At 39.7% G+C, this 19,633-nt stretch overlaps 1 protein-coding gene across 1 annotated transcript in view; it reads left to right on the forward strand.

Moving 5' to 3' along the window:
* Positions 1 to 16,375: 16,375 nt before the first annotated feature.
* Positions 16,376 to 19,633, forward strand: part of GPR26 (G protein-coupled receptor 26) — a 31,481-nt gene continuing 28,223 nt past the window's right edge. Inside the window, exon 1 of the mRNA XM_027839782.1 lies at positions 16,376 to 17,043. Within this exon, the coding sequence (XP_027695583.1) occupies positions 16,376 to 17,043 (668 nt within the window). The remainder of the gene's footprint in view (positions 17,044 to 19,633) is intronic.

Below are 19,633 nucleotides of genomic sequence, written 5' to 3' on the forward strand. Positions count from 1 at the left end.
CCCTCTGCACTAACACTTTGTGACCTTGGACAAATTACTTAAACTTCCTCAGCCTCAATTTCCTTATCAATGATATGGGTATAAATAAATACTTACTGTAAAGGATTATTGCAAAGATCAAATGAGATGATATATGTAAAAAAATACTCTGTAAAACTTAAAAGCTAAAAATAAATGTCAGCTATTTGGAATTGGGGTCTTTCTTAGGCATTCATTCACTGTAAAGGCAATCCTACAATGTCCAGCACACAGTCTTACCCCAAAGCCTACTAGCTTCATTCTTATCCCTCCCTATGTCTCTAATCACTTCTGCCTACCCACAGGACCCTTCCAAACCCTCTTAGCGGACAGAACACCAATCCTGTCCTTTTGCTCCCTGAAGTAATATCCTCTGCTACAATTATTGTATGAATGATTCTATAGTTGTTATGCTAGCATACCCGAAACCCTGTAACTAAGGGCTGGAGAGGGACCAAAACAAGAAAATTAACTTTCTAAAGAGAATCGCTTAAAATTACAGGTATTCCAAATCCTTCTCACTCCGCTAAGGGTCCCTGGCCCTGATTACAGACCATAGCAGAGTGATAAAAAACAGGATGGTGAGCATCCAGTAGAAATTATCCTTGTTCTTGTTCACTTGTTTCAGTCATGTCCAACTCTTCATGACTACGTTTGGGGTTTTCTTGGCAGATACTGAAGTGGTTCACCATTTCCTTCTCTAGCTCATTTTATATATGAGGAAACTGAGACAAACAGGGTTAAATGACTTGCCTAGGGTCACACAGCTAGTAAGTGTCTGAAATCAGATTTGACCTCATGAAGATGAGTTTTTGTGATTTCTAACCCAGTGCTTTATCCACCATATGCCCTCCTCCAGGAGGGCATATAGTAATAGGGGTAATATAGTCATTAGTACTTTCCACAGCCTTAACTGAATGATAAAAGATCTGATGTTAATAATGATAATAAGTAGCACTTATATGGTACTCTAAGGCTTGCAAACTAGTTTACATACATTCTTATTTGATCCTCACAAGAACCTTGTGAGATAGGTGCTATTATTATCCTTATTTTACAGAAGGAGAAACTGAGCCTGAGAGAGGGTCACATAGCTAGTAAGTATCTGAGGAAGGATTCTAACTTAGATCTTCCTATCCACTGCACCACCTGACTTATGAAGAGACAGAAATGAATCAAATACACATATTGCACAGAAACAGGTTTCTCCTTCTAGCTTACTGCTACATCTGGGCTATACCTGAAGAGCCCTGGTTACTGAATGTCTGCTGAACAGCCTCAGTTCCCCTGACAGGAAAAGTGAAAACATCCAGGATGTGATTGCTCCTGAACCTCTTCAATAGATGGCTCACTTGATACACTTAAGAAGATCAATGACACCCTTTAGTCTGCATAGAAGCCTTTACAATTTGCAAAGAATAAAACTGTTGCAGTTACCATTGACCAGCTTTAATGGATTGTAGAGGAGAAGCTCTACACTTGCTAACTGGTACAGTAAATCTTGGCTGAAGGCTGGCTCCAAAAGCACTTGTGAATGAGGTAAAAAACCATAAAAGTAGCTCTCAGATGAGGAGTCCAATCACTGATGATAGTCACATGACCTTATGGGAGGCTTTATATGGTGGCACCCAAGCAATGAGTCATTTGCTGTAGTTAGCTGTTTCCATCATTAGGCAAAATGCCAGGAGTTTGAGAGGTGGATAGAGAAGGAAGATCAGTGAAAGAAATACCTACCTAGGAAAGTGTCAAGGGAGAATAAGAAAATGACCCAAGATACTACTTCTCCATTTGACTATAAGCATCTCAAAAATAAGAGCTAAGCCTTCTTGGCCATCTATATATTTCAGACGTTGAAGACAGACTATAGAACTGAAAAGAAAATAGTTGTATGCCTGATTTTCTGAAAATATGCAGGAGCCTACTGATCATCATTCCTTGAGCCTACTTAAGGGCATAAGTAGATGGGTCAATATTAGTCCGTTTGGAGGTTGAAACATGACCTAGATGTGGCAAAAAAAAATGGATGATGGAGAACTGTTGCTTGGATTGAACTCTTTGGAGTTTATGAGTTGATGTGGAATAGGAGAAGTGAGTCAGTGGTTTTATATGAGGAGTACATTGTACAGCATGGATACAGTGTGGGATCTGGGAAAGTGATTGAAGAAAGAGAGAGACAGAGAGACAGAGACAGAGAGAGACAGAGAGACAGAGACAGGGAGAATCAATGAGTACCAGAGCAAGCAGAGCTACAGAATATCAGCCAAGCATTGGGTGCAGCTCTGGGAGAACTAAATATGTGGGTAATATGATGACCTGTGTTTTAGTGTCCCTCTATTCCCCTACCCCAACTATGCTAACACAGAAAACTAGTGTTTAGAGCATGTTAATCACATTTACTTTCATACTGTTTGTTGGGATGAAATATTTCTGCATTATTCTTAGGTGATTTGCGGAAGTGAGATTAGAATTTTTCTTTTAATGGATTTCACAAAGAGGCAAAATTAGCTTTGCTGCAAGGAGAAATTTCTAGACAAATCCTAACTATTGAAAATTCAGTACTTATTCTTTGTTTAGATTTGGGGATTGCTTCTAGGTAGGTAGATAACAAGCATTTATTAAGTGTTAGGCTCTGTGCTAAGCCCAAGGGATTCAAATAGAAACAAAAAGAGAAACAGTCCCTGCCCTCAAGGAACTCACATTCTAATTGTTGTTGTTGAGTCTTTTCAGTTGTGTCCAACTCTTGTGACCCTATTTGGGGTTTTCTTGGCAAAGATACTAAAGTGGTTTGCCCTTTCCTTCTCTGGCACGTTTTGCACATGAGGAACTGAGGCAAACAGGGTTAAGTGACTTGTCCAGGGTCACACAGATAGTAAGTGTCCGAGGCTGGATTTGAACTCCTGACTCCAGGGCCAACATGCTATCTACTATGCCACCTCGCTGACCTACATTCTAATAGGGGAAGACAACACACAAAAGGGATCTGAAAAGTAGGCAGTGACTTATCAAAAAGTGTATGTGCCTTCTCTCTTACTACCGTATATTTGCTTAAGAAAAGTTTTGGAGCGTTGTCCAAGCCTTCAGATTCACCATGTTGTATAGACCCAGAAGGCAACAAAATGGCTATTTATTCTAGCCTCCCCATTTCAGATGAGGAAACTGAGGCCCAGAGATGTTAAATGACTCATCCAAGGTCATAGATAGTAATGACTAAGGCAAGTTTTAAACAGAAGTCTTCTGATTTCAAAGTCACTAAACTTCCTAGTCAAGTGCTACCTGTTTTGACAAGCCTTCCCAGATCCTCAAACAGATGTGATTTCTCTGTCTTCCTAAATATTTCGTTTGTACCTCTCCTATGGTGTTATGCATAGTCTGTCTTGCATTTTTTTTCCTCAATAGATTTTCTGTTTAACATTGCCTAAGATTCCCTCTATATCCCTAATCCTTCTCTTCCCAGAGAGCCATCTCTTCTAACATAATTTTTAAAGAGAATTAAAAATTAGTAATAATCAATAAATACTTTGACAAAAACTGTTACATGCAATGTTGCATTCTCATGAACCAAGACCCCACGTCCCCCATCCACTTCCGCAAAGGAGCATGGTTAAATCAAGTCAACAAACATTTATTAAGTGCTTGATTTATATCAGGCACTGTGCTAAGTGTTTGTGATACAAAGAAAGGCAAAAAAAAAATAGCCTCTGCTCTCAAAGAGTTCACAATCTAATTGGGGAGATAACATGTTAACAACTATCTGGAAGCAGAATGTATGCAAGACAAATCAGCAATAATTTCAAAGATAAGGCACTAGAATTAAAGGAAGTCAGTAAAGACTTCTTGCTAAAGGTGGGACTTTTCATATTTCTTTGAGGCAGAGATTGTTCTTTCTAGGTCTACAACATCTATTTTCAACTTTTGTGGTTGTTCTAGTTACATTGTTATAGTCCTTGTATATATTGTTTTCCTGGCCTCAGTTTATATCAGTTCATGTAAGTCTTTCTGTGGTCCTTGTATTAATATTTGTAGTTTGTTACAGCACCATAATATTCCATTAGATTTATGTACTAACATTTGTTTAGCTATTCCTCCAATAGATTGACATCTACTTTGTTTACAATTCTCTGCAACGAAAAGGGCTGCTAAAATGTTTTGGTTTTTTTTGTGAAGAATATTTTTTCTGTCAAATCTTTTGACTATTAGGAAATGTCTTTTGTATGTGGAACATGGTGTCAGATATTGGTCTAAGCCTACTTTCTGTCCTGTTACTTCCCATTCTTCCTAGAAGTTCTTATCAAGTAGGGAATTTTTTCTTAAGTGATTTATGGTCTTAGGTTTATTGAACACTGGGTTATTGAGCTCATTATTTATTGAGTCTAGGAAGGGATGACATTAATGAGGGAATCACTCATTCAGCAAATATTTACTCACTACCTTCTAGGCACAAGGTCTTGTGCTAATAAGCACAATAGGGAATACATACATGTATAGGAGAGTGTCTGCTTTTGAAAAGCATGTAGTCTGAAAAGAAAGATGACAAAAACATCAAATATGTAAATACAATATTGGGATTTTATGCATGTATTCCATTGTATTTTACATTATAGTTATTTGTGTCTGTACCCTATCTTCCCTGATACATTGAGTCTGTTGCACTGAACTATTTTTTTCTATTTTTAACCAGTACCTAATTGTTTTAATGATTTTTTGCTTTGTAATATAGTGTGAAGCTTGAAAGTGATTGTCTCCCTTCATTCCTATTGTTTTTCATTATTTCCTTTGATATTCTATCTTCCAAATTATTTTTCTTGTTGTTGAGTTTTGTAAAATATTTTGTTGGTAGTTTGGTATAACATTAGACAGGTAAATTAGCTTTGGTGGTATTACTCTTTTTCATTATATTGGACAGGCCAAACATGAGCATTGAATATTCCTCCAGCTATTTAAATTGTTCTTCATTTCTTTATGGGGTATTTTGTAATTTAATCTATACAAATGCTTTGGTAGATTAATCCACAAATACTTCATGCATTTTGTAGTTACTTGAAATGAGATTTCCAAATTTTGTTATGATTATATAGAAATGCTACTGATTTTTTGGTTTGGTTTTGTAGCCTGTAACATTGCTGAAACCATTGTCTCAGTTAGTTTCTTTGCTTATTCCATAGGATTTTAAAAATAAGCTATTATGTAATCAGTAATTAGGGACAGTTTTATGACATCTTTGATTATCTTCGTACTCAATTCCTTTCTCTTGTCTTTTTGCTATTGTAGCCTTTCTAGAATTAATTAAAATAACAAGAAAATTAGGCATCCTTGCTTTACACCTATATTTATTGGAAAGCTTCTAGTATATCCTCATTGCAAATGATGCTCACTTGTGGTTTTAGGTAGATACTTTTGATCTATCCTCACCATTGTTATTGTTATAATTATTGTTGTCATTATTTTCCTAATGCTGAAGCCTTGTTACATCCCCAATATAAATTCAATTTGGTCATAATGAATGATTTCTTAGATTGTCTTGTATTTTTCACTTCAATTCAATGTACATGTATTCAACACCTATTATATACAGACTACAGTTCTACACACTGTAGAATATGCAAAGAATAAGCACCACAAGTGCTTATTTCTGAAACATAGCAGGGAAGATGAGACACAGACACAAGTAACTATAAAATAGAATGGAATAAAGGGATAAAAGGCCCAATTTGTATTGGCATTATTGATGTTTTTGTCCTCTCTTCCTTTGAGATTAAATGCTCCTTGAGGACAATGTGTCTTTTAAATGTTTGTATCCCCCACTATGCTTAGTGTAGGATCTTGTACCTAGCAGGTGCTCAGTAAATGTTTGTAGAAAGAATGATTCTTTCATTTGTGTCATCTTTTCCTAGATCCCATTTTTCATTTCCAGTAAAAAAAAATACAATACATTTTGGTAGCCTTATAAATTAGGATAATTTCTTCCTTATTAACATGCCTTCTTTTTCCCCCACTTCATTTTGGCTGAACATTTTAATGAGAGCACCCCAGCACTGTTCTCCAGTTGAATTGGTGACAGTTTGACAAGGAGGCTCTTCATGGTGTAAAAAAAGAAATCCCCAAATGAAAATGCATTCTGGGGTCAGGAAATGTCAAGTTTAGCAGTGAATACTAAGTTGCCTAGTTTTAATAAGGCACATCCTGGAGTCCAGAGCTTGGAACAGAAATGGCAATGATGAAATAGTAATGTTAACCTAGTGGTCAGATAGGATCCTCATTACTTTGCACTTATTTATAATTGGCATCTAATACAATGCAGTCTGCTCATCATGGAGCCTACTATGTTAGTGTTAGCCTTTCTCTCCAAATTGACAGAATGGAGCCCCTATAAGTGACTGGGGTCTGGGAAAGGTCTGATGTGGCTACCAGAGGAAGGACTGACCTAAAGGCTAACAGTGTGGTACCAGCTTTTTACTGTTTATTACTAATGGGGAATAGGCTTTGACCCACAGAATTGCCAGAGCTTTATGGTATTAAATAATAACTGGGTTTTAAGGTGTTATAATTTTGTAAACAAAAAGGGGACACATAGGAGTGAAGGCTGCTTTATATTTGCATTTTGTTTAATGGGTTGCCATGACTAAAGAATTCATCACCTTGTATCAAAATACTGATAATGAGCTTCTGCATAATTGGCTAGGCTGGTCTTCATTTCATGTTGTCTGATGCTAGGGCTGTACTCAAAGCCTTTCATTAAATTGTGAGCTCCTTGTGAGCAGGAAATGTTTTTGCTTTTCTTTGTGTCCTCAATGCTTAGCATAGTTCCTAGTACATAGTAGATGCTTAATACATGCACACTGACCTGACTTTCCAGCAAGGTGGCATAACCTTTGAGAGTCAAGGGTCACTTCAATTTCATAATGAGGCATCAATGTAAGACTTTTGTGACTTCACTGGACAAAGGGATTTACTGAAAGATTATTTTCTATTCCAATCTTTGCAATGAATCATGTAACACACAATTCAGTTTTTTTTAATGGATTTATTTACAACTCCTCAGAAACACATTTGTCATATAATTCAAGACACATATATCAGGACAAAACACTGTTCAGTGCTTGAATGTGATAGATGATTCAATGTTTAAAGCAGGGATCTTTCCAGTCAGTGGGTAATAAGATGGCAATTTCTAGGTTCTATCAGTTTCCCAAAGTACTGAGTAAAGCATACCATATGTCAAAAGAAAATTAGCTCTGGTTCCAAGAGGTTATGAGAACAAAGAAGGGACCAGAAATAAAGTTACAGTTACACATATTCTGTGTTTGTTCCAAAATTGTGCAACTCTTTGGGTCCTGCGATTTCTATGAATCTTTGAGGTTGCAGTGCTTGGCTGTTAAAGCCAAGTTACATGCATTTATTAAGTGCCTACTATGTGTTGGGCACTGCACTAAGCTCTTGGAGTACAAAGAAAGGCAAAAACCAGTTCCTGCTGTCAAGGAACTCATTGTCTAAGAGGTTGCTGACATGAAAACAACACTCACAAATAAGATAGCTACAGGATAAGTGGGAGGTAGTCAACCAAGGGAGGGCACTAACATTAAGAAAGTATGAAGAAAGGCATCCTGTAGCAGGTGGGCTTTTAGATCTGTGATCTAAACAAAGTCAGGGAAGCCAGGAAATGGAGAGCACTCCAAGTAATGAGTGAGCACTCCGAGGCACTGAAAAATGAAAACGCAGTCAGGAGATGGAGTGCCATGTACCCACTTCTCTAGATATTGTGTTAATGAGTAGACATAGCATCTTTTGATAATACTCTCCAATAAGAGTTGACTTAGACTGGAGCAAGGTTTGGGATTCATCAGTGATATCTATTCCTCCTCAGAAATTGATCAGCTCTATCTAGTTCCCTAGAGTTCTTCTCTGTTGACCACAAATAAAAACATAGGTCCATTTCCCATAGAGTCCATACTCTGCTAGGACTCACAGGTAGGAACTAGCTTTATGGATCCAGACCTGAGTCGGTAGGTTTCAAGGAAGACATATCAACTCACATAATTAAATAAGAGAAGGTAGAATCCCAACATTACCAGTGAGAAATTTCCCCAGGTCCTATGTTCTTGTGTGAGTTCTAAATGGGGAGCACAGAAATTCTATTAAACAATTATTTTCCTCATTAAAGCATCAGGAATGCGACTTTAGTGTCAAAGCATACTTGCCTTTTCTTATAGGTCTTAGAGGTCACTGCTCTTATTCAGAAAGAGGCTGTCAGCTGAGGAAAATCAATCTTACTTCCATGTCTATAGCTGTCATTTCCCCTTGTCCAGTGCCTGTACATTTATACTCTTCCCTGTCTGGATGCTTTGGGTAATTATTAGCTAGGTGAACTTTGGCAAGTAACATAACTTTTCTCACCTCAATTTCCTTATCTCCAGGCTGAGGAAGTTGGACGAGATCAACCAGAACCATATTCCTTCCATTTCTGAGCATTATGACAGTCCTCTCCCTTATATGTCCTTGTAGGTGGGCATGATTTTTTTTACTTTAGAACCATCTGTGCTGGTGTGTATGAGGGAAAAGATAATAAGAGGAGGGCAGCTGTCAGCCGTACATTGTTGATAGATGTAGAGCATGAGGAACTTCATTTGAATACCCTCTCCTGAGAAGTAAATAACAATGAGAGACCATTCAAGCCAGCAGATAGCACATCTGGTTAAAAGGAAGCAATGGCTTGAATTATATCTTTCTTTCTACCCTCCCTCTGTATATCGTAATCCTTTGCCATCATCAGGAACTTTCCTGTGATCTTGAAAAAAAAAAGCATTATCACAACTCCTTCTTCCCTTGTGTATAACAATCAACCCTCCAGATGTGTTTCTTCCCTGAATGTGACAAATTTATTTCAGTGCTGAAAGAAAAGTAATTTTTTTCCATATAGAAACAGTTGAGTTACTCACAATATGCCTTGCTCTTCACAACAAACTCCAAGTGTGTTAATACACCTGTCTTCCTGTGATACCCATGGAATAATGAGATACCTGAACTTAGAAGAAAGGTCATAGGAAAGAGAAAACATCCTCTGGCCAGTGACCTTGTGTGCATTATGTTATCTTTTCCTGTCTCGTAAGCAGCTCTACCATTGACTAAAGTCAATTGCTTGGCTGACCATGTTAAAGCATTGCAAACTCACTTTTCCCCTGGTTGGAAATATTTTTGTTGACTAGGTTTTGCATAGGTACATGGTTCATAGCTCTCTTGTACATTGGCCTTGTTCTGCTTGATATAAAAGTATATGTATACATGTCCTAAGCATTCAACTGTATTGCTAACTATTATTTGCCTTCCACGAGGGCAGGGGCTATGTCATTTATTCATTTTTATCTATCTTTGTAAGTACCTTTTCCAAACACAGTGAACTTATTTGTCAAGTGATGTGATTTTTCTAGCTCCTCTCAACAAAAAAATTATAGCATGAAATAATAATGAGACCAAGAAAGATTATATTATGACCCTTCTTTTTTCCTGGTAAAGATAAGCTGAGAACACATGATCTAGCATAATGTTGAAAGAGTAGTGGATTATGAGTTGAGAACCTGGGTTTAGGTTCAGTATCTATCACTCTATACTATGCTCTAGGAGTATCACTGGCATTTATGTCAAGGGTTGATTGGAAAGAAAGAAAACTTGAGTCAAGTAGACCAAGTAGGAAACTGTTGCCATAGTTTAGATAAGAGATACCTAGGGTCATTATGGTGGTTGACTATGTGAACAGAGAGACAGGAATGACAGGTGTGAGAGATGTTTTGGAGACAGAAGCAATAACTGAGTGATTGGACACCAGTGCTGCTGATGTTAAATGTAAAGGTCATAAGACTATAGATTCAGAGCTAGAAGAGACCAAAGCATCAAGTCAAAAAACTTTTATTGAACACTTACTCTATGCTGAGTAATAAGCTCTGAGAATAGAAATATAAGCAGAAAGAGAGGTCCTGCCTTCAAGCAGCTTATTTTATAATGGAGAAAGATAACACATGAAAGGAAGTTAACAGGGGTTAGAGGTACTCTATTGGAGTGTGGCAGAAGAAGTCCAGAGAACCAAATGTGCAGCCTGGGCTAGACTGATGACATGGCTGACCTGAGCATCTTCCTTAAAAGGAAGATTCCAGGAGGAAACAGCCAATCAGAGAAAGAGGTCTGAGGGTAGAAGCTATTTCTAATGTGGGAATTCTAGGAGCAATGAACTTTGAAGGTGCAGAGACTTTTGTGGCATCATAAAGAAACCTTGAGGGTCAGGAGTATAGCCTGGAGAGAAATGTAGAGGTCATCCAGTCCAATTCCCTTATTTTATAAATGAGAAAACTGAGGTTCAAAAAGCCTAAGTGACTCCCACAAAACCACAAAGGTAGAAGATGACTGAATCATGGTTCAAACCCAGGTCTCCTGACTCTAAATGCAGTGACCTTTCTATTGTCTGTGTCATATTGCTCCGAAGAAGATAAGGAAAAAAAAGTGTAGCTACCAACCTTGCAACAAACCTGTGGAGTAATGTCTTATTTGTTTGCAAATGGAAGGCTGGTGCCAACTTGTCTTTTTATCACTTGACTCATTTTTATAGGAATTGGATTCCTAAAAATCTCTGGTTAATTGGGAATTTAAATCAATTAGATTTCAAGTAATTAAGGCTAAAATTTGTAAATTTGCTCTCAAAGTCTAAAAATTCTCTGGGCATAGCAATACATACAAATGATGATCAAGTGCCTGATAAATGACTTTCATGAGTAGGTAATACAGTGATTATTACCAGGTCCACTGGGGCTTTCTGCCTGACATCACTTCTTGGGGAATAGAATGGTGGAGTAGGACCACTGCTAGATTTAGAGTCAAGAAAACTGGGTTCTAATCCTACCTCCTATACTTAGTAGTTGTGTGACAGTGGGTAAATTTCTTCACCTCCATGAGCCTCAGTTAGTAGAATGAGGAAGTTGGTCTGAATGACCTCCAAGGTCCTATCAAGCTCTAAATTTATCCTACGTAACCATTTCCAAGTCTGTTTCCTCAACTCAAAAAATGAAGATTTTATCTACCACAAAGAGTACTGTGAAAAGGTAATATATAGATAAATGGTACATTGGAAAGAACAATGGCTTTTGAGTTAGAGGACCTGAGTTCAAATCTTGTCTTTGGTATTCACTACCTGTGTGACTGTGGACAAGTCACTGAGTGCTGTGCAGATGTCATTGGTCCTCTTTGAGAATAAAGGATGAGCCACACCAAGAAAAACTACATGAAGTGGTGTAAAGAGCATTGGACTTAGAGTTGGGAAGACCTGAGATTGAATCCTGCCTCAGAAGCTTAATAGTTACATGATTCTGGGCAAGTCTGTTAACTTCTCTCATCCTCATTTTTCTCATCTCTAAAATGAAGATAATAATAGCACCTTTTATTTTATTTGGTAACATGTCAAGCATTTTGCAAACCTTAAAGCAATATATAAATGCTAGTTATCATTATCCCCATCATCATTACATTAGATCAAAAGTCCACTTATTTTCAAAGGAGCTTTTCCAAAATGATAAATTTAGAACCAGGTTTTGGTCCTTTGGATTCTAATGGTGCTGTGAAAATGGTAATTTGCTAAAAGTCTCCTATGGATGTGAAAACATTGAAGTACTAACACACACTCATACATACACACACACACACACACACACATACACACACACTATCACCACCATGTGGTAATGGTAATTGAGGTAATAGGACCTCAAACAAAAACTCAAATTACACCCTGCTTTGTTGCTTCTCTTTCTCCAAAGGAAATTCTCCTCTCTCAGAGTTCCCTGTTCGAACCATAGTGAGGGATACAAGAGTAAGAATGTTATTGGTGGAATTCAGAGGAATAGAAGTCTGCTAGACTTGGAGTCAAGATGACTGAGTTCAAATTCTGCCTCAGCTATTTACTAGCTGTGTGACCCTGCCCAAGTTATCTAAACTTTAACAGCTTCAGTTAAATGAAGAGAGCTAATAGGACCTACCCCACAGTATTACTGTGAGAATGAAATGAGATAAAATATGTAAAGTGCTTTGAAAACCTTAAAGCACTTCATAAATGCTAGCTGTTATTATTATTAATGGCCTATAGTTTTAATTTTTTCAACTGTAAAATTAGGATGTCACTTTAGATGGCCTCTAATTTTACTTGTAGCTCTGTATCTTTGATTCCATTAAATTGAATTCCTTTGGCTATAAGCAATATCTGTTTAAATTAAAATCACCATTGGTTTGAAGGTAGGAGGCAGGGAAAGAAGTGGGGTATTATTCAATCAGCAAACATTCATTGAGTATTACAGAATTCCATCAGATAGATCCCCAGGTTTAAACCTAGAACCCTGAAATGTCTAAAAATCTGAGTACCCAGGGATCCTTGGAATGCCTTTAGCACTGATCTGAAGATTCCAGGAAAAGAAAAATAATAGCTATCTATTTCCATCCACCGAGCCTAGAGCCTCACTACAGCTAAATGGCATTTAGTTCACCTAATCAACAGAGACAGCACATCCAGAGCCCCAAATAATATTACTGGGCCAGGGGTGTATGGAGGGCAGGGAAATGCAGTACCAGAGCTGTACTTCTATCTCCACTGTATATATACTTAGCTTATGCCTGCAATGTACCTAACTCTGTTATGTATGAGTTGTTAAATGCTGGTACTAGATCTCAGAGGAGGCTTTGAAAAAGAGAAGTTCATATCCCTCTGAAATGGTTTACAGGAGGTTTAAGCAACTCCTGCCCAAAGACCAAGGTATGAAGAAGAAGCTTCTATATATTTCACCAAGTCTTATCCAGGAATTGTGAATTCATCCTCCATCTTTTCTGAAGCCTGGATGGTCCTCAAAAGGTCCTTCTATGATGTCTCATTTTTGTTCCATGGAGGTGACCTAGTATTCTGGGTTGGTGAGACATAGGCTTTGGTAGGTCCTACCAAACTGGAAAAGCTTTTACATATACAGTCTCCATGATTTCACCTGAGAACCAATCTAGCTAATTCAATTTTGAGAACTTCATCCCCAGGTTGGCTGCAGGGTAATGAATGTTTTGGCTTCAGCTCTTCCCCAATGGCCTAGTGGATAGAGTTCTGGGCTTGGAGACAGAGCACTGGGCTCTGACACTAGCTGTGTGATCAAAGGCAAGTCCCCTTAATTCATTTTAACAAGCAGTTATTGAACATTAGCTATATGCTAGATACGGGTATACAAAGACAAAAATGAACTAATCTTGGCTATTCTATTCATGTAGGGGGACAACATATATACAAGAAAAAAATGCAAAATATATGCAAAATAGTGACAAAGTGATTTCAGTAGGGAGCACTAACAACTAAGGGGAGAAGGAAAGGACTTGCCCAGGAGGTGGTGCTTGAGCCATTGAAGGGGACAAAATTCCAAAAGGTAGAGAAAAGAAAGAAGAGCATTCCAGACATGGAAGAAAACCTGTCCAAAGGCATGGGGATAGGAGAGGGAAATGCCACATATAAAAAATACCAAGTACTCCAATTTGACTGGAATTTGGATTCTTGATAGGAAATAATTAGCCTAAAAAGACAGGTTGAAGCTAGGTTGTCAAAGGTTCTATTGTCAAACATAGTAGTTTGCCAATTTATCCGCAAGGTGATGGGGAGCCACGGACATTTCTCGAATAGGGGAGTGATGCATTTAGGACTGTGCTTTAGAAATATCAATTTGGCAGCTACTACAGTTTTCCACGTCAGAGGAGATGAGGACCTGAACTAGGCTGGTGGCTGTGTGGGTGGAGAGATGGGCTGGGATGCAAGAGATGTTGTGGAGGGAGAAATAACAGTACTTAACAATTGACTGGATATGGGAGCGAGAGTGATGAATTTGAACATCTCAGCTCAATTTCTTTAGTTTTAAAATAGAAATAATACCTGTAGCCCCTCCCTCACAAAGGTGAGACGAAAGAGATCAAGTACTGTGCAAACTTTAAAGTACTAAATGGAAGCCACTATTATCTTTATTACCATTATTACTAAAGATAACTAACAATACAGAGTTACATGTGCTAAGTGTGTGCTACAGTTAAGAGTGCTCCAGATACGCAGAGAAGGAAGAAATGGTGCACATTACTAGGTCTCAGGAGACCCTGGAAAGAATGAAAACCTAATCTCCTGACCACGAGAGCTGCATGTGTGTCATATATGGACATAACCACATGAAAAACATCCAGGTTTTTTTTAGAGGGAAATTATTACGTGTGACACAGCAGAAGCAAGAAGACTGTGGTTCTAAGTACTGACTTGATTTTGGTCATAAAAATCCAAAAGAGCTGACCCTTTATAATTCAATTTCATCAAGGGCAAAGGCCATAATATAGGAGAAAGAGAATGAGATTTGGAGTCAGAGAGCCTAGGTCTGAATCCCACCTGGCTCTGCAGTTTTCCTTGATCTTGGGATGGTCACTAAACCTGTAGACATAGTTTTCTCAGGTAAAATGAAGGGATTGGCCAACATGACCCCTAACGTCCCTTCCGGCTCTATGATGATGCTTCAGACATTGAGGCCAGAGATGTGTGATCCAGTATGGTAAACCCAGTCTTTCAAGTCAACAAAGGCTGTTAGGGTACATGAAGCCAACAAGGGCCATGATCTTCATGTGTGGAAGCTTTCTTTTTCCAGACATAAAGGAAGAAGTTCATTCTGCTAGAGGGGTTCTAGTAACTGAATCAATCTTTCCCTAAAGCTGTCTCTTTTGAGAACATCCCAAAGTGAGTAGTCATCCCCATTGTTGCTTATCTGTAGGTAGGTGGCTAAGATCACTGATGCCATTTGTTTCTGCTACAATCATCACTAGGACACCTATGTTGATCTTCAACCCTGTGATACTGCACAATCATTTCCTTTTCTTTCTGTGGAGAGACGAGCATTGAAGAGCACAGGGCACATTATATAATCCACAGAGCTTTCACACAATAGATAGAAATGAGCTCCATAACCATATGAACAAGAAATCTGTGTGTTTGATGCTGAACGGAAAATAGATCAACTTGCTCATTAACCCTAGCTGCTGTGTGCTGTGGTGGGGGGGAATGAGGGGTGGAGGTGGGGCATTTCACAATTGCCCTCCCAGGAGATATGTTTTAGAATTGTATTCTTGCCCAGAGTCTAGGCAATCATTAAGATTTCAGATCAAAAGCATTTTACACGTGCAGAATTACATAGCCCCACCCCCAACACACATATATGCCCAACTCCCCTCCTTTTGATCTAAGTTTCCAAAAAGCAGGATTATTTGAGTTCATCTGAGTAGTGGGTAGCCTGAGTATTGCTTCGTAGAGGATGAATGGCCAGATTTTTTTTTTTGCCAGTGAGGATAAGGAGTCTCTGGAATCCTGCCCTCTCTAAGTAACTCATCCACTAAGGGACCTGAGGTTTTGCTCTCCCCAGCTCAGCTCAGCAAGAGAAGGAAGAGCCTTGGCAGAAATTGTCAGCGAGTGTGCAACAGCTGTGGGGAAAGTCTGATGGCTGGGGTGAGTGGGAACTAAGACTGAGACAGCCCACCCTAGAGGGTGCATGAGCTTGCTAAATCATTTCATTCAGCCCTTTCCATTGCTTTTGAGGACACCCTCCTTACTGAGAGTTTTCTTTGGTACTAGGTGGAAGGGGGGAGCGGGAGGGGGAGAGAGAAGGCAGCCAATCACTCTGCACTGAGCTGCTAATGTCTGTGTGTTGGGGGGGTTGTTGCCTGCCTGATCAGTTGTCTTAAGAAGCCAGATAAGAAAAAAGAAAAAAAAAGCATAGAGAGGGAAGAGAGAGAGAGAGAGAGAGAGACAGAGAGAGACAGAGAGACAGAGAGACAGAGAGACAGAGAGAGAGAGAGAGAATGAGATGAGGAGAGGGGAAGAAAAGGAGTGGGGGAAGAGCGGAAGAAGAGTGAGGAGACCTGCGCGCCGGCTGATAAAGGATCTCAGGAGAGCTCCTTCTCAGAATACCTGCGTTCTCTGGACCCACCCGGTCCAGGGCTGCACTGTACAGTGTTGCTCACAGGCAGGACTGCCCTGTTCCTGGCTCCTCTCGCCTAGCGGAAGGCTAACTGACCCCAAAGCTCCGGGGCAACTTCTGTGAACAGTATTTGAGGTGGAGAGAAGAACAGGGGCAGTATCCAAAATTGCTGCTCTGTCCGAGGAGAGGAAAGGGACGGGGGAAGATGGTTCTGGCCAAGGCAGCGACTACTAGAAGAGGAAAGGGAAGCCAGGCAGAAGAAGTGCTGCTGGGGGTGAGGAGATGAGCTCTCCTCGCACTATGCTCCTCGGACATCCGGAAGGTGTGCCTTTTGCCCACAGGTCCCTCCTCTGAAGGGCCACACCATGAACTCTTGGGACGTGAGCTTGGCTTGCCTGCTGGTGGGAATGATTGCTGTTTCGCTGCTGTCCAACGTGGTGGTGCTGATCTGTTTCCTCTACAGCCCTGACATCCGCAAGCAAGTGCCAGGGCTCTTCATCCTTAACTTGACCTGCTGCAACTTGTTGATGACCGTGGTCAATATGCCCTTGACCTTGGCCGGGATGCTTAATAAACAGCAGCCAGGAGGAGACAGACTCTGTCACATCGTGGGCTTCCTAGAAACCTTCCTGACCACTAACTCCATGCTGAGCATGGCCGCCCTCAGCATAGACCGCTGGGTCGCCGTGGTCTTCCCTCTGAGCTACCACTCCAAGATGCGCTACAAGGACGCTGCCCTCATAGTGGGCTACACGTGGCTGCACTCCATCTCCTTCCCCATTGCCGCTCTCTCCTTGTCCTGGCTGGGCTTCCATCACCTCTATGCCTCCTGCACCCTGTACAGTAAGAGGCATGAGGAGCGGGTTCCTTTTAGTGTTTTCACTGGGGTTTTCCACGCCCTCAGCTTCCTCCTCTCCTTTGTCGTGCTGTGTTTCACGTACCTCAAGGTGCTCAAGGTGGCCCGATTCCATTGTAAGCGCATTGATGTGATCACCATGCAGACCCTGGTATTGCTCGTGGACATACACCCCAGGTAAGGGGAGGGAGTGGATCTGGGGAAGAGGTATGCAGAAAGATAGGGGAAAGTTTGAGAGTAGAGCTCTACTGTTTCCAACAAAAGAGAGCTATGGAGATACAAGCAAAGGCGGAGAGGGTTCCTAGAGGAGATTCATATCTCTCTTACTGACTCTCTGCTCTTGCCCTTATCTCCTCCTCTCTCCACCATGGGAAGAGAGATTTCATCTTATTTCTGCTTCTCTGGAATGCCCTGGTAGACTCTGGAAGAGTTCTGCATTAATATCTTAACACCCTTCTTATAAATGCACCATGGTGACATTTATAATTTGACTTTCTAACTTTATGCATCCTATTGTCTTATGATATTCCCAAAGAAGAGATGGCTGTCTTGAGTCTACAGCATATGTTTAAGTCTTGTGTTGTTGTGACCTGAATTATTCCACTGCTTCTTGAGATAAAGTATAGGGGACAACAGCTCATGCTCACATGATTAAATTCACTTTTATACCAGATGTAACATCTTGGGGAGAATGTTGATTAAGGTGTTCCTGGTTCACCTTAGGTTTTGTTGTAACAAGAAAGAAGATAGAAAAGTGATAAATTCAATGCCTCACCAAAGGTTTTATTTCAGTTTCTTAATGAATCCATAGAGAGAGCATCTTAGATTTTTGTCATCTAGGACCCATGTTAAGGGGGTGCTGGCTTCATAACTGTGTGAATACTGACGTAGGCAATGTTTGTGAGCTCTAACAGGAGTAGCCCACACAGTTAAAGCTGATGGGACTGATGGTGTCACTTCCTGTGAGAACAGGTGGTGCTGACAATCCTTGAGAGTTTGGCTGTGGGTTAGTGATATATGCAAATTAGCAAGTCTCTTACGCTTAAGGAGCCTGGAGCTACTTTCTGAAATGGGAAAGAGTTATCAAATTCATAAATCAGGGTCAAGTTTCCTGCTAGGATCAACTAAAATAGATGTTCAAGTTGGAATAGTTTCTATTTATTAGCTATTACTGCACGTTAACAAGAGCTGCATTTGAATTTCAAAGTAGGAAAGACAAACATGGTCTGGCAGAAAGAACTCTTGCACTTGTAGTCAGGGAATCTGGGTTTGGATCCCTGCTCTTCTACATTCAGCTCGTAAATCCTGGACTGGTCACTTCATCTCTGGTGCATTGCTTCTTTATATACGTAAAACCAGAGTTAAATTAGATGACCTCTAATGACCTTTTTTTGTTCCAAATCCTATGATTTGCACATGATGGTGTTTCCTAGCTGGGAGTCCAGACCAGTCGGTATTTTTCACCAAACAGGAGCTCTCTGGAAATTTCACTGCCTGCATTTGGCTAAGAGAGGATTATCCTGCAAATGTAAAGAGGATCCTAACGGGTTTGGGGGATGTTATTGCCCTGCTATGGACATTAATAATGATAGCAATAGTAATAACTTATCTGACATGTTTGTATATGTTTACTTACTTTCCTCAGAAATACTTTGTGATGTACCTAAAGGGTTATTTTTCCCCATACTACAGAGGAGGGAACTAAAACTTACCTCAGAGACATTTATACACATAAATACAAGTGGGTATTGATGTATCTAGGTTTTGATGTATTTTAATATAATATTTCTTCATTAGCAATGGCCATAGAATTACTGAATTTTCTTCTGTTTTTTTTTGTGTGTGTACAAGTATCCATAATTTCAAACAGATATGCCAAGATTGTAACAGCTAACACTTAGTAAACTCTCATACACATACTAGGTACTATTAAATAAATGCTTTTTGGATTGAATTAATGTGGCATTGTTGAAAGAGCACTGATTCTGGAATCACAGGAAAAATAAAGATCATATAGCTAGAACTAGAAGTTGCTTTAGGCAACAACAACAACAGCTAACACTTTTTATTTGCAAAGCTCTTTTTAAGCATTATTTAATTTTATCCTCACAATAACTTTTGGGGGGGGTAAATGCTGCTATTATGCCCATTTTGTGGATGAGGAAACTGAGGCAGACAGAGATTAAGTGATTTGCCCAAGGTCGTTCAACTAGTAAATGCTTTAGACTTCAGTTCTAGCCCTCTATCCACTGTGCCACCTAGGTAGCCATTCCAACCTGACTGCTTTATAAATGAGGAAAGAATCAGAGAACTTGGGTTCAAATCTTGACTCTGACTTCTACTACTTGTGTAACTTTGGACACTGCCCTCAACCTCATATTCCTCTACTGTAAAATGAGGAGATGAACCACATGGCCTTTGAGATTCCTTCAGACTCTAGAGCTATAATCCTATGTTTGTGCATTAAAGGTGTTAGTACTGTCAATCAAGCAAATGAAAGTGAGGCAAGAGGAAAAGGAAAACAAGTCTTCTAGATTCCAACAATAAGATTCTTACTGTTTCATGTTTCATAGTGACTTGAACAAAAACCTCTGAGAGAAGGAAAGTTCCTTTAGAGAGAAGGGGAAATCAGAGAAAGATGTGATTTGAGTCTTTGAGGTCCCACTAATCATGACATCTCCATGCTGTTCCCTGCAGAGCACATGGTGGTGGGAGAGAAGGAGAGAGAGAGAGAGAGAGAGAGAGAGAGAGAGAGAGAGAGAGAGAG

The sequence above is a fragment of the Vombatus ursinus genome, unplaced genomic scaffold (genome assembly GCF_900497805.2).
Source record: "Vombatus ursinus unplaced genomic scaffold, bare-nosed wombat genome assembly UNPS02014833.1, whole genome shotgun sequence".
NCBI lineage: Eukaryota > Metazoa > Chordata > Mammalia > Diprotodontia > Vombatidae > Vombatus > Vombatus ursinus.